General features: G+C 43.5%; 1 protein-coding gene across 1 annotated transcript in view; it reads right to left on the bottom strand.

The window, feature by feature from the left end:
- Positions 1–4992: 4992 nt before the first annotated feature.
- LOC137375093 (extracellular calcium-sensing receptor-like) overlaps positions 4993–14513 on the bottom strand; it is a 49369-nt gene continuing 39848 nt past the window's right edge. Inside the window, exon 8 of the mRNA XM_068041721.1 lies at positions 4993–5909. Coding sequence (XP_067897822.1) covers positions 4993–5909 — 917 coding nt within the window. The remainder of the gene's footprint in view (positions 5910–14513) is intronic.

Genomic DNA, 14513 nt, shown 5'->3' with positions numbered 1-14513 from the left:
GACGTCCATGGGTCCCTCTCAGCCTTCACACGGTGTCACCGTAACAGGGTTTAATTTTAAACACACCATGTTTTGAGCTCCCCCTTGGTGAATCCTTGTTCACCTCTTTCCAATTATAAGGTAAAGAAATGAGCACAAACTAGCTTTCTTAGGTTTAAAGAAGAAAGGTGAAATTTACTAAACTTAAACTTAAACTCTGAATTGGTTAACGCCTACAGATACACAACGCACCCACGCTAGCATGCATATGTGATAAACACATGTAGATAGGGACAGAAAAGAGCAGAAGTAAAAAATAAGTGGAAAGGTTTGAGGAAATATCTGAAGAGTTGTTACGGTTCTTTGAGCTCACTGTCGAGTCCTTGCTTGTAGGTAATTCTTGCTTTTCCTTGGGGCCCAGTATTCTTCTTAAACCTTGTTCACTGTAGGAGACTTTTCTCTCTTGGGGTTCATGTGTCTTCAATGGAGTCTGAAGCTGCTGAGAAAGTGATGGGAGCAGACAGGAAGAGAGATGTTCTCAATCCAGGAACCAGGATCTTTTTTTGTCTTCAAATACTGTTTCTCCAATTTAAAACTCTCAGTTCAAACTCTGCAACAGCCAGTTAGTCACGTGACTAAACTGGTCTGACCACGTCTGTTCTGTGTATTGGGAGAAGGGAGTGGCCCTTTGTTCCAAGCAGTGTCTGTTACTATGCAAAAAATGTCCTTCCGGCCAGGGACCTGGCAATTCCTTGTATCAGCCTTCTCTTCCTTCCAGCAACAATTTGAAGTTTTAATATCCATGTGGCGAAATTAATGTGCTTCATTCTTGGCAGGTGGGGGCCTGCATGACAGTAGTGATGATGGTGAACTTCAATTATCCTAATATAGGCTGGTAAATTAACAATGTAAAAAGCAAAGAGGGGCAGGAATTCCTGAAACGTGTGCAAGAAAACGTTCTTGATCAGTGTGATACCAGCTAGATCAGGTTCTCCGAAATAAAGTTGGGCAAGTGGAGCATGTTCCAGTGGGAGAGAATTTAGGAACAAATAGTCACAATTTCTTCGTGTTTAAAGTACTTATGGGCAAGGATAAGTAAACATCAAAAGGGAAAATACACAATTGGAAGAGGGCTGTTTTCAGTAAATTGAAGAAGGATTTGGCCTAAGTGCATTGAAATCAAAAATTGACAGCCAAAACAGAAAATGAACAATGCATTTGGTGCAAGATTAGATACATTCCACAGAAGGGGAAAGGAAGAACATCTAAACATCCAAAACTGAAATCCATAAACTTATTGCTTTGCAATAACCTGCTCGGTGGTGCTCACTTTGGGTTCTGCCAGGGCCACTCAGCTCTTGAACTCATTACAGCCTTCGGTCAAACGTGGACAAAAGAACTGAACTCCAGAGGTGAGGTGGGAGTGAGCGCTCTTGAGCTCAAGCTAGAATTTGACCGAGTCTAGCATCAAGGAGCCCTAGCAAATCTGGAGTCAATGGGAATTGGGGGAAAACTCTGGACTGGTTGGAGTCATACCGAATGCATAGGAAAATGGTTGTGGTTTTTGGAGGTCAATCATCTCAACTCCAGGACATCAGTGCAGGTGTTCCTCAGGGTAGAGCTCTAGGCCCAACCATCTTCAACTGCTTCATCAATGACCTTCCTTCAATCATAAGGTCAGAAGTGGGGATGTTCACTGATGATTTCACAAAAGTTCAACACCATTCGTGACTTCTCAGATACTGAAGCAGTTCATGTAGAAATGCAACAAGATTTGGACAATATCCAGGCTTGGGCTGATAAGTGGCAAGTAACATTTATGCAACACAATTGCCAGGCAATGACCATCTCAAACAAATGAGAACCTAACCACCTCCATGAACTCTCAGGGAGCTGTCATCTCTTCTTCAAATAGAGCTGTGGGATATTTGGTGCACACTTCTGCCACTGTGTGTTGGTGGTGGAAGAAGTGAATGTTTGTGGATGGGATGCCAATCAAGTGGGCTGCTATGTCCTGGATGGTGTTGAGCTTCTTGAGTGTTTTTGGAGCTTCACCCATCCGGGAAAGCGTAGTGTATTCCATCACACTCTTGACTTGTGCCTTGTTGGTGGTGGACAGGTTTTGGGGAGTCAGGAGGTGAGTTACTCGCCACGGGATTCCAAGCCTCTGACCTACTCTTGCAGCCATGGTATTTACATGGCTACTCCAGTTCAGTTTGAGGTCAATGGTAACACTCAAGATATTGATAGTGGAGATTTCGCAATTGTAATGCTATTAAACATCCTCAAGATGTATTGCAGAAACGCACCAAGGTTCCCTCGATTGCATCTTCAAAACCTGCGACCACTACCACATAGAAGGACAAGGGCAACAGAACACCACCACTTGCAAGTTTCCCTCCATGCCACACACCAAGCTGACTTGGAAATTTGTCATGATCCTGTTGTTTTTCCCCTCGGGAAGTAAGCGGTGTGTCTTTAAGGCGGTAAACAATCAGTACTTCTTTAAGGCAGCAAGCTCCAGAGACGGAGCGAAAGTGCATTCTGGTTGCTTAGTTACAACCATGCAAATCGAGAAGAGATGAAATACAATGTTGTCGGTTGACCTTGAAACTGGCTGGCAGAGACACACAGTTAACAAACTGTTCTGGCACGTGAAGAAATACGAGAGCTCTCTCTCAGTCTCTGTAAAGCCTATTTATTAGGCTCTCTCGAAATTCTAAAGAAGCTTCAAGACAGATAATTTCTTAAAGAAATAACAAAATTCTCCGTCTACTGTGTTCATCGCTGGACAGAAGAAGAGTTTGATGTTTCAAATGTTGAACTGATCTGCTGAACTCCTATCTCTAAAAGTATCCTTTCCTCATCAGCCCTTGGAAGACTGCAAGTGAACTTTGAATCAGAGGACTGTTTGTCAGGAAGTGTAATCTGCACTTTATTGTTATTCTTATTTTTTTCGGGCAGCTAATTAAACACCAAACTACTGTTAGTTTGGGTATATGTATGCGCAGATGGGAGTTAGATTCTTTGAATAAATTATAAGTCTTTAGATATTAGTTTATCTTGGTAGTTTAAGATTTTAGTTTTTTAAAAATCAACAGTTAATTTGTTGAAATCTAAAGATACCTGGTTTGGTTTGCCTCATTTGGGAGTTACTAGATTGTTTCAATTCCACTGCTGCTTTCTTTGATTTGGAAAGCTTAATGTATGGTGCGACCTGTGGAGCGGTGGGACTAAATTGACAGTCACACCACAATCAGAATTATATATTTTGATTGGGGACTTTGTCCTGAGTGGTCGTACCATAACACCGTTACTTCGTTGTTGCTGGGTCAAAACAGCAATGTGCATGGACTGCAACGGTTCAAGAAGGCGGCCCACCGTACCTTGTCAAGGGCAATTAGTGATAGGTAATAAATGCTGTCCTAGCCAGCGACTCCCACGTCCCATGAACGAATTTTAAAAAAAGAGGACATAGAATAGTGAAATGTGCAGACACATTGCACATAAAATTTAACTCAAATCTTTGAATATTACAGGGCAAGTTGAAAAGGCTGTTAACAAGGCATGCGGGGTCCTTAGCTTTATAAATAGAGGAGTACAGAAGCAAGGAAATTCCGCTACACATTCATTAACCATCGGTTAGCCCTCAGCTAGAGTATTTCAGCCAAATCTGAGCAGCACACTTTAGGAAGGATATCAAGGTCTTACAGAGGGTGCAGAAGAGGTTTCCTTGAATGGTACTAAGGATGAAAGAATTCAGTTAGCTTGAGAGGGCAGAGATACTAGATTTTTTCTCAAGGTTCGCTCCGGACCGAATTAACTAGACAAAGCTGGGTGGCGATAATAGAAATGTTACAATTCATTTCTGCGCACTTGAGATAAGAATCAGGAAGTATCAGCAGCTTAAAAAATGTTATCGGAATGGAGGCAATGTTCTGGAAATCGCATTTATTGTACATCCTTAGTTTCGATGATAAAGCAGTATCAGTGATTGTGATGAGAAGCCTCCAGAATCCATTACATTTTTCAATGCTGAACACAATTCAGAGATCCTGGGAAATGTCAGGCTGTGGATTTGCTTGAGAACCATATTAAGCTCGGCTGAAATCTCTCTTGTGATTAAATAACCTAGTGACGCTCACTCTCAGGGAATACCCATGAGGAATGATCACTGTGATGAGCCATTGCTAGGTAGCTTGTTGCTATGGCTCGAAGCCATTAGAAACTTAAGGGGAGGCGGGGGAAACGTCCTTCAGATGACATGTTGAAGCGTTCCCCGATTCTAGGGATTCGGGTCTAAAATTTGATAGCACAATTTCAAGACAAGCAGTGAGTTCGTCGTCCTAGCCACAATACTTCCCTTAATAAATAAAAGCCAATCATAAATTAAAAATACCATTGACTTTTGAAGCACTTTTTGGAACTTTCTGAAAGATGTTATGCTATTATATAACCGGACATCTTTCGTTGTTTCCTTTGTCTGATTACCTACTTTCATACTTTTATTTGAAATAGTAACTCAACAGGGCGTATCAGTAAAGTTATTGCACAAACCATTCAAACAGTGGAATGAGAATGTTAATACTTTATCGGATTTCCCAAAAATATTGCTGTAAGCAAGTTTGAATATGAGAATGCGCATTTTGCACATTTATTAATTTCGCATTAATAAACAACCTAAGTGTCTAGCAATTAACTAACATTACACTGTTTCTTGAGTTTTCATGATCACTTTTTATTTTGTTTATAAACGTATTGTTTCAACTAAATGAACTATCACTTGGGATAGAGACTCGTTTTAGACGGTAATGCAAAATGTATAGTTTTGGATCGGCCAATATTCACGCCTAATATTCAAGTCCATTGAGTGCTAAAGGGGCGTATAACATGAATGCTATTGATGAGATACCACCCGCTTAGCAAGACCGCGTAAGACCAATTTCTGACAGAAATTAGCTTAAAGAAGTTTATATAAAATAGAATAAAATAAAGCATAGATGCGAGGATAGTCTAAAGCTTTTTACCAGTCGCCATTCTACACATAAGATGCTTTCTAGTATTTTGCTCGGGCTTGAAGAGAATAATGTAACATCTGGGAACGAATATGCTGAACAAAAGACCAAAACTCGACGCCAAAATGGCAAATATTTCCACAGCGACCGTGTATTTTCCGGGAGTGCTCACATAAGCCGGGATAAAAGTTACCCAAACTGTAAAAAAGATAAGCATGCTGAAGGTTATAAATTTAGCTTCATTGAAATTATCTGGTAGCTTACGGGCAAAAAAAGCTAGCAAAAAGCACAAAGAGGACAAAATGCTGATATAACCCAAAGTAAAAGCAAAGGCCTTAATTGAGCCAACATCACATTCAAGGATAATCTTTGCGTTCTGATATTTTGTATTTTTCACTGGTAAAGGTGGAGATGTAGTTAACCAGAGGATACAGATTACAATTTGCAAACAGGTACACAATAATATAACTGTTCTTTGTTGCATCAGTCCAAACCACTTCATGCGACCACTGTTTGGAAGTGTTGCTCTAAAGGCCATTAACACAACAATTGTTTTCCCTAGAATGCAAGAAATACAGAGAACAAAACTAATGCAAAAAAGTGTATGTCGAAGCATGCAAGACCAGATTGTCGGCTGGCCAATAAATGTTAGAGAGCATAGGAAGCACAACACCAAGGAAAACAGAATAAGGAAACTTAATTCGGAGTTATTCGCCTTGACAATCGGAGTGTTCCTATAATATGTGAAGACTGCTGCAACACCAATTGTGAGTGAGGTCCCACATAATGCAATCGTCACCAGTGAGATTCCCATTGCATCCCCGAATGAGAGAAACTCAACTTCTTTCAGAAGACATCGATCTTTCAGCGAATTAGGCCAGTAGTCTAAATGACATTTAATGCATTCTATTGAATCTGTAAGTGAGAAAAAGGCAAAATAAAAGGTTCGTTAAAAAAGAAACCGTTTTCAAGTGTAGTGATTAGGTGGATACACATCAAGCTATACATTTGCTTTCTCCTCTCTTGAAAGCAGTGATTCATGTCGGGATATCGTGTAATGATTGGTGATAAATTTTCTTTCCAGTGGTGAAAACGTTTGTGTCGAATTTCCAGGAACGTATCCGGTGGTAACTTCGACGGAAGATCGGCAAACCCAAATGAAATGCTGCGCCTTTGAGTGTTCCACCGATCTGATGCCGAAGTTATTTCTGTACATCAAAGGAACTCCCGTGAAAATTCCAGGCGTCCATTTTCTTTAGGTTTCAATTTGGAACTGTGGCAGCTGTTTAGCTGATGGGTTACATTCTTTTTGTTGGCTTCAAGTAGGCTGTGGAAGTCTGTATCTAAATTCTACATTACTTCCCCTCGATTCCCATTTACTTAAATTTTACAAGGCTCATTGATAATACACTTGGTCAAATGTTACCTTGATGCCAAGAACCGTCACTCTTATCTCACCTCTTTGGCCTATGGAGCCCTGGCAGAAAAAAAAACTGAGCATCCATGAGCAGGTTATTGATGAGTAAGTGCCACATTACGGCACTGTCCATGACACCTTCCATTGCCGATAATTGAGTCGATTGATGAAGCGATAATTGGCAAGATTGGATTTTTGTGCTTATTGTGGATGGCACATACTTGGGCAATTTTACAAGTTGCCAGGCAAATGGCCAGAGTTGAGACTGTAATGGAACAGCTTCACTAGAGTGTGGCTAATTTTCACAGAATAATACAGTGCAGAAGAGGCCCTTAAACCCATCAACTCTGCACCGATGCATTAAAAACTTGTCCTGTCTACCTAATCCCATTTGCCAGCACTGGGCCCATAGCCTTGAATGTTATGACGTGCCAAGTGCTCATCCAGGTACCTTTTAAAGAATGTGAGACAACCTGCCTCTACCTCCCTCCCAGACAGGGAATTCCAGACCATCTCCAGCCTCTGGGTAAAAAAGGTCTTCCTCAAATCCCCTTAAACCTCCCGCCCCTCACCTTAAGCTTGTGACCACTCGTAACTGACCCTTCAACTAAGGGGAACAGCTGCTTCCTATCCACCCTGTCCATATCTCTCATAATCTTGTACACCTCAATCAGGTCACCCCTCAGTCTTCTCTGCTCCAGTGAAAACAACCCAAGCCTATCCAACCTCTCTTCATAGTTTAAATGTTCCATGCCAGGCAACATCCTGGTGAATCGCCTCTGCACCCCCTCCAATGCAATCACATCCTTCCTATAATGTGGCGACCAGAATTGCACACAGTACTCCAGCTGTGGCCTTACCAAAGTTCTGTACAACTCCAACATGACCTCCCTGCATTTGTAATCTATGCCTCAACTGATAAACGCAAGTGTCCGATATGCCTTTTTCACCACCCTATTAACCTGCCCTTCTGCCTTCAGAGATCTATGGACAAACACGCCAAGGTCCCTTTGTTCCTCGGAACTTCCCAGTGTCAGGCAATTCATTGAATACTTCCGTGTCACATTACTCCTTCCAAAGTGTATCACCTCACACATTTCAGCGTTAAATTCCATCTGCCACTTTTCTGCCCATTTGACCATCCCGTAACCTGTAATCTAAATTACTCCACCTCACTGTTAACTGCTCGGCCAATCTTTGTATCATCCGCGAACTTACTGATCCTACCCCCCACATAGTCATCTATGTCATTTATATAAATGACAAACAATAGGGGACCCAGCATAGATCCCTGTGGTATGCCACTGGACACTGGCTTCCAGTCACTAAAACAGCCGTCTGCCATCACTCTCTGTCTCCTACAGCTAAGCCAATTTTGAATTCACCTTATCAAATTACCTTGCTACCCATGTGCATTTGCTTTCTTGATACTTTGGAGTACAATTCCTCAACACTAAGGCTGGAATTTTACTGTGGATGGACGGGAGTCAGACGCCGATGTGACAGAAGGTAGCGAACCCGCTTTCCACCTAGCCTGGGGATCTGTCCTGTATTTTATAGATCCCCAGGCTTTAACTGTACTGAGGTGGGACATCCACCCACTTGAAGGAGGAAGTCCCGCCTCAGTGAGCTGCCGGCCAATCAGCGGGCTGGCATTTCGTAGTCCCAGCAGCGCCACCGGGAGCGGTGGCGACTGCTGGGACTGCAGCCAAGCTGAAGCCATGAATCAAGGAGGGAAGGTAAGTAGGGGCATGCCTCACCAGGGGGATCGGTGCTTCCCTGGTGAGGCTGGAGTGGTCCTTTGGGGGGAGGGGGTTACTTGGGTCCCGGTGTGGGTTGGGTAGCGGGGGCGGCCCTCAATGGTGGACCCTGTGCCCGACTGCCATGCTCCCCCTCCCCCCCGCCCGGGATACGGAAAGACCGGCAGCTAACACTGGGCGGCCTTTCACGTCCCCAGCATACCCGTTTGCCACGGGTAAAATACCCGTGGAGGCGGGGGACGGCCCTTAAGTGGCTGTTAAGTGGCCACTTAAGGGTCTTGATTAGCCTCGGGTGGGCGGGCCATTTCCCACTCTCCAACCCCCCACCTGACCTCTGTAACTTGTCCGTAGGTGGAATTGGGGCGGGTAGGCCTTCCGGAGCCTTCCGCTCAATTTTACGCCGACCCATGCCACCATCCGACCCAGTGGGGCGGTGTAAAATTCCGGCCTAAAGGCAGAATGCTGTTCGGGCCCAGAGACGTTTCTGTACCCAGTGTACTCAGCTTTTCCTTGCTATCACATGGATTGAATTTAATATCTGAACACCAGCAAACAAAGGATCAGATTTTAGCTATGCAATGCGGCCACATCGAGTTATGAATGTTGGTGGACAATAAAACAACTAATAGGAGGAGGAGGAGGCTCCACAAATGCCCCCATCCTCAATGAAGGGGGAGCCCAGCGCATCAATGCAAAAGAAAAGGCTGAAGCATTTGAAACAATCTTCAGCCAGAACATCTCGGCCTCCTTCTGAGATGCCCATCTTCAGCCAATCCGATTCACTCCACGTGATATCGAAAAATGGCAGAAGGCACTGGAGACAGCAAAGGCTATGGCCCTGACAACATTCTGGCAATAGTACTGAAGACCTGCGCTCCAGAACTAGCTGCACCCCTAACATATCTGTTCCAGTACCACTTCAACACTGGCATCTACCTGGCAATGTGGAAAATTGCCCAGGCATGTCCTGTCCACAAAAAGCAGGACCAATCCAACTGGGCCAATTACCACCCTACCAGTCTTCTCTCGATCATCAGCAAATTATGGAAGGGGTCATCGAAAGTGCTATCAAGTGGCACTTGCTCAACAATAACCTGATCATGGACGCTCAGTTTGGGTTCCACCAGGACCACTCAGATCCTGACCTCATTACTGCCCTGGACGAAACATGGGCAAAAGAGCTGAATCAAGAGGTGAGGTTAGATAACTGCCCTTGACATCAAGGCAGCATTTGACCAAGCATGGCATCAAGACGCCCTAGCAAAACTGGAGTCAATGGGAATCGGGGGAAAGACTCTCCACTGGTTGGAGTCATACCTGGCACAAATGAAGATGGTTAGCTTGCTGGAGGTCAGTCATCTCACTCCCAGGACATCACTGTAGGAGTTTATCTGGGTAGTCTGCTAGGCTCAACTATCTTCAGCTGCTTCATCAAAACTATTCTCTCCATCATAATGTCAGAGGTAGGGAATGTTCGCTGATGATTGATCAATGTTCAGTACCATTTGCAACTCCTCAGACACTGAAGCAGCCCGTGTCCAGATGCAGCAAGACCAGAACAACATCCAGGCTCAGGCTGATAAATGGCAAATAACATTCAGACCCCACACAATTGACAGACAATAACAATCTCAAACAAAAGAGAATCTAACCATCTCCCCTTGATTTTCAACAGCATTATCATCGCTGCATCCCCCATTATCAACATCCTGTGGGGTCACCATTGACCAGAAGCTGAACTGGACCAGCCATAGAAATGCTGTGGCTACAAGAACAGGTCAGAAGCTACGAATTCTGCGACAGGTAACTCACCTCCAATCTCCCAAATGCACGTCCACCATCTACAAGGCCCATGTCAGAAGTGCAATGGAATCCTTGCCCCGATGGATGCAGCTGCAACAACACTCAAGAAACTAGACACCATCCAGGACAAAGCAGCCGGCTTGATTGGCAACATTCACTCCCTCCACCACCAATACACAGTGTTAGCAGTGTGTATCAGCTGCACGATACACTACAGCAACTCATCTTGCAAACCTGCGATCTCCACCAGCTAGAAGAACAAGGGCAGCAGATGCATGGGGACACCACAACCTGCAAGTTCCCCTCCAAACCGCACAGCATCCTTACTTGGAAGTATATCACCATTCCTTCACTATCACTGGGTAAAAATCCTGGAACTCCCTTCCTAACAGCACAGTTGGTGCACCTACACCACAAAGACTGCAGCGTTTCAAGAAGGCAGGTCACGACCACCTTCTCAAGCACACTTAAGGATGACCAATAAATTGTGGCCTAGCCAGCGACACTCACATCCCATGTAGGAAAAATATAATAAAAGCATCTGGTGGGGACATCAGGAGGAGGCCCAGATCAGCCATCCTGTCGGCACTTCTGGCTGAAATGATTGCAAAGTTTTCTATAGGGATATGAATAGTAAAAGTGTTGTAAAAGGGGGAGTGGGGCCGATTAGGGACCAGAAAGTGGATTTACACATGGAGGCAGAGGGCATAGCTTAGATATTAAGCGAACAGTTTGAATCAGTCTTTACAAAGGAAGAAGATGCAACCCAGGCAATGTTGAGAAAGAAGGTAAGTCAGACATTAGAGGGGTTTAAAATTGATAATGAGGAAGTACTAGATAGGCTGGCAGTACTTAAAGTGGATAAAGCACCAGGGCTGGGTGAGATGCATCCAAGGATACTAAGGGAAGTGACGGTGGAAATCGCAGAGGCACTGCCCACAATTTTCCAGTCTTCGTTAGGTTCTGGGGTTGTGTCAGAGGACTGGAGAATTGCAAACGTTACTCCCTTGTTCAAAAAAGGGTGCAAAAATAAGCCCAGCTACTACAGGCCAGTTAGTTTTACTTTGGTGGTGGAAAAGCTTCTAGAAAGAATAATTTGGGACAAAATCAGTAGTCGCATGGACAAATGCAAGTTAATTAAGGAAAGCCAGCAAGGATTTCCTCATGGAAAATCATGTTTAACTGCAGTTTTTTGAGGAGTTAACAGAGAGAGATGATAAGCGCAATGCTGTTGATGTGGTGTACATGGACTTTCACCTTTTGGTACAATGCCACACAACAGACTTGTGAGCAAACTTGTAGCTCATGGAATAGAAGAGACTGTAGCTACATGGATACAAAATTGACTGAGTGACAGGAAACAAAGTGCAGGGATTAATGGATGTTTTTCGGGCTGGAGGAAGGTTTGCAGCGGAGTCCCCCACGGATCAGTATTGGGACCCTTGCTTTTGCTGATATATATTAATGACCTAGATCTTGGTGTACAGGGCACAATTTCAAAGTTTGCAGATGATATGAAACTTGGAAACATTATGAACTGTGAGGAGGATAGTGTAGAACTTCAAAAGGACATAGACAAATTGGCGGAATGGGTAGACAGGTGGCAGATAAACTTCAATGCAGAGAAATGTGAAGTGACTCATTTTGATAGGAAGAACATGGAGAAACAATATAGAATAAAGAGTATAATTCTAAAGGGGGTGCAGGAGCAGAGGGACCTAGGTGTATATGTGCGTACTTCATTGAAGGTGGCAGGGCAGGTTGAGAGAGCAGTTAATAAAGCAAACGGTATCCTGGGTTGATTAATAGGGGCATAGAGTACAAGAGCAAGGAAGTTATGTTGAACTTGTATAAGACACTAGTTCAGCCTCAGCTGGAGTATTGTGTCCAATTCTGGGCACTGCACTTGACATGAGGGCATTGGAGAGAGTACAGAAAAGATTCATGAGGATGGTTCCTGGGATGTGGAATTTCAGTTATGAAGATAGATTGGAGTAGTTAGCACTGTTTTCCTTGGAGAAGCAAAGGCTGAGAGGTGATTTGATAGAGGTTTTCAAAATTATGAGGGGTCTGGACAGAATAGATAGAGAGAAATTGTTCCTACTCGTGAAAGGATTGAGAACGGCAGGGCACAGATTTAAAGTATTTGGTATGAGAAGGAAAATTGACATGAGAAAAAACTTTTTCACGCAGTGAGTGGTTAAGGTATGAAATGCACTGCCTGAGAATGTAGTGGAGGCATGTTCAATTGAAGCATTCAAAAGGGAATTGGACAGTTATATGAAAAGGAAGGATGTACAGGGTTATGGGCAGAGACAGCGGAATGGAACTGAGGGAGTTGCTCTTTCAGAGAGCCAGTGTGCACATGATAGGCCGAATGACCTTTTTCTGTGTTGTAACGATTCTGTGATTCTGTGATTCAAATAGTTCAAGCTTGTATTATGAAACTGCTTCTTTTTAAAATTGTTTTGAAGACTCGTGGTTGAAGATTGAGGAGATGGATTCGTTTGGGATTGAAGTGATTCGATACATGCTGGACTTTGGATTGTTTTGCAATAAGAGGTCATTGGAAGCATTCTGTTGAAAAACATTTACTGGATGTCTTAAGCTAGATAAACAACAGAAGCCTTGGTGATTAGGGGCAGTTGTTTACAGAGAAATGACATGTCAAGATTTATGGCGGAAAGATTTGATTCCATTTTGAATATTAGAGTCATAGAGTTATAGGGCACAGAAACAGGCCCTTCAGCCCAATGCGTCTGCACCAACCATCAAGCACCCATCCACTCTAATCCCGTTCCCCGCACTTGGCCCGTAGCCTTGTATGCTATGGCGTTTCAAGTGCTCATCTAAGTACTTCTTAAGTGTTATGAGGGTTCCTGCCTCTACCACTCCTTCAGGCAGTGTGTTCCAGATTCCAACCACCCTCTGGGTGAAAAAAATGTTTCCTCAATTCCCCTCTAAACCTCCTGCTCCTTACTTTCTTTCTATGCCCTCTGGTCATTGACCCCTCCACTAAAGGAAAACGTCTCTTCCTATCTATCTAATCAATACCCCTTATAATCTTGCATACCTCAATCTGGTTCAACCCTCAGTCTTCTCTGTTCCATGGAAAACAACCCCAACCCATCCAGTCTCTCTTCATAGCTGAAATGCTCCAGCCCAGGCAACATCCTGGTGGATCTCCTCTCCACCCTCTCCAGTGCAATCACATACTTCCTATAATGTGGTGACCAGAACTGTACACAGTACTCCAGCTGTGGCCTAAGCAGCGTTTTATACAGCTCCATCATAACCGCCCTGCTCTGACATTATATGCCTCGGCTAATAAAGGCAAGTATCCCATATGCCTTCCTAACCACCTTATCTACCTGTGCTGCTGCTTTCAGTTATCTATGGACAAGTACACCAAGGTCCCTCTGACCTCTGTACTTCCTAGGGTCCTACCGTCCATTGTATATTCTCTTGACTTGCTAGTCCTCCCAAAATGCATCACCTCACATTTCTCAGGATTAAATTTCATCTGCCATTGCTCCGCCCATCTCACCAGCCCAACTATATCGTCCTGCAATCTAAGGCTTTCCTCCTCACTACTTACAACACCACCAATTTTCGTGTCAACTGTGAACTTGCTGATCATACCTCCTATATTCACGTCTAAATCAGTAATGTACACTACAAACAGCAAGAGTCCCATAACGGATCCCTGCGGTACACCACTGGTCACAGGCCTCCATTCACAAAAACAACCCTCGACCATTACCCTCTGCCTCCTTCCACTAAGCAAATTTTGGATCCAATTTGACAAATTGCCCTGGATCTTACCTTCTTGACCAATCTCTCATGCAGGACCTTATCAAAAGCGTTACTGAAGTCCATATAGACTACATCAACTGCTTTACCCTCATCTGCACACCTTGTCACCTCCTCAAAAAATTCAATCAGGTTTGTTAGACACGATCTCCCCATTGTTTTGTTTTGAGTCGTTTGGGACTGAGAGATACACTCAACTCATCTATTCTCCACCTCTCTGAGAAACCCTGCAAAATCCAATGTGTGATAGCTGAAATGCCCAATGCTGCATTTCTCCTGGAAAGCCTGCCAGATTAATTCCCAATTCCACCTGAAAAGGTCTTCTCCAACAAGATAGTGGCAGCTGTCTGTGTGTATTTGGGATATCATATAATGGGACAACTGATATCATTCCATACCTTTTCCTTTTTCTTCAAGAATTAACAAGTATTTGGACAAAATATTTTTTTCTTTCTTTGTAAAATGATCGCTGCAGAGAAAAACTTCCTCAGTTTTTCTTTAACCAGTTTGTGTGTGCGTGTGTGTTGGTGATATTTTAGAATTGTATATAGGTATACTTATTTCAATCTATGTATTAAAGCTTTGCAACTTTACTGTACAAGTCATGTTTTGTAGTAAATTGATAATTTTGTTGTTTATTTAAGAAACCTGGTTCGTGGATTTTATTCTGAAATACAAATAGACTATATTATTGGCCGTATCAGTAACTGGGTAGACATTTAAATA

This window comes from Heterodontus francisci, chromosome 11, assembly GCF_036365525.1.
Source record: "Heterodontus francisci isolate sHetFra1 chromosome 11, sHetFra1.hap1, whole genome shotgun sequence".
NCBI classification, from domain to species: Eukaryota; Metazoa; Chordata; class Chondrichthyes; order Heterodontiformes; family Heterodontidae; genus Heterodontus; species Heterodontus francisci.
Note: the sequence above shows the minus strand (reverse complement) of the source record. Positions and strands in the feature narration are given on the sequence as shown.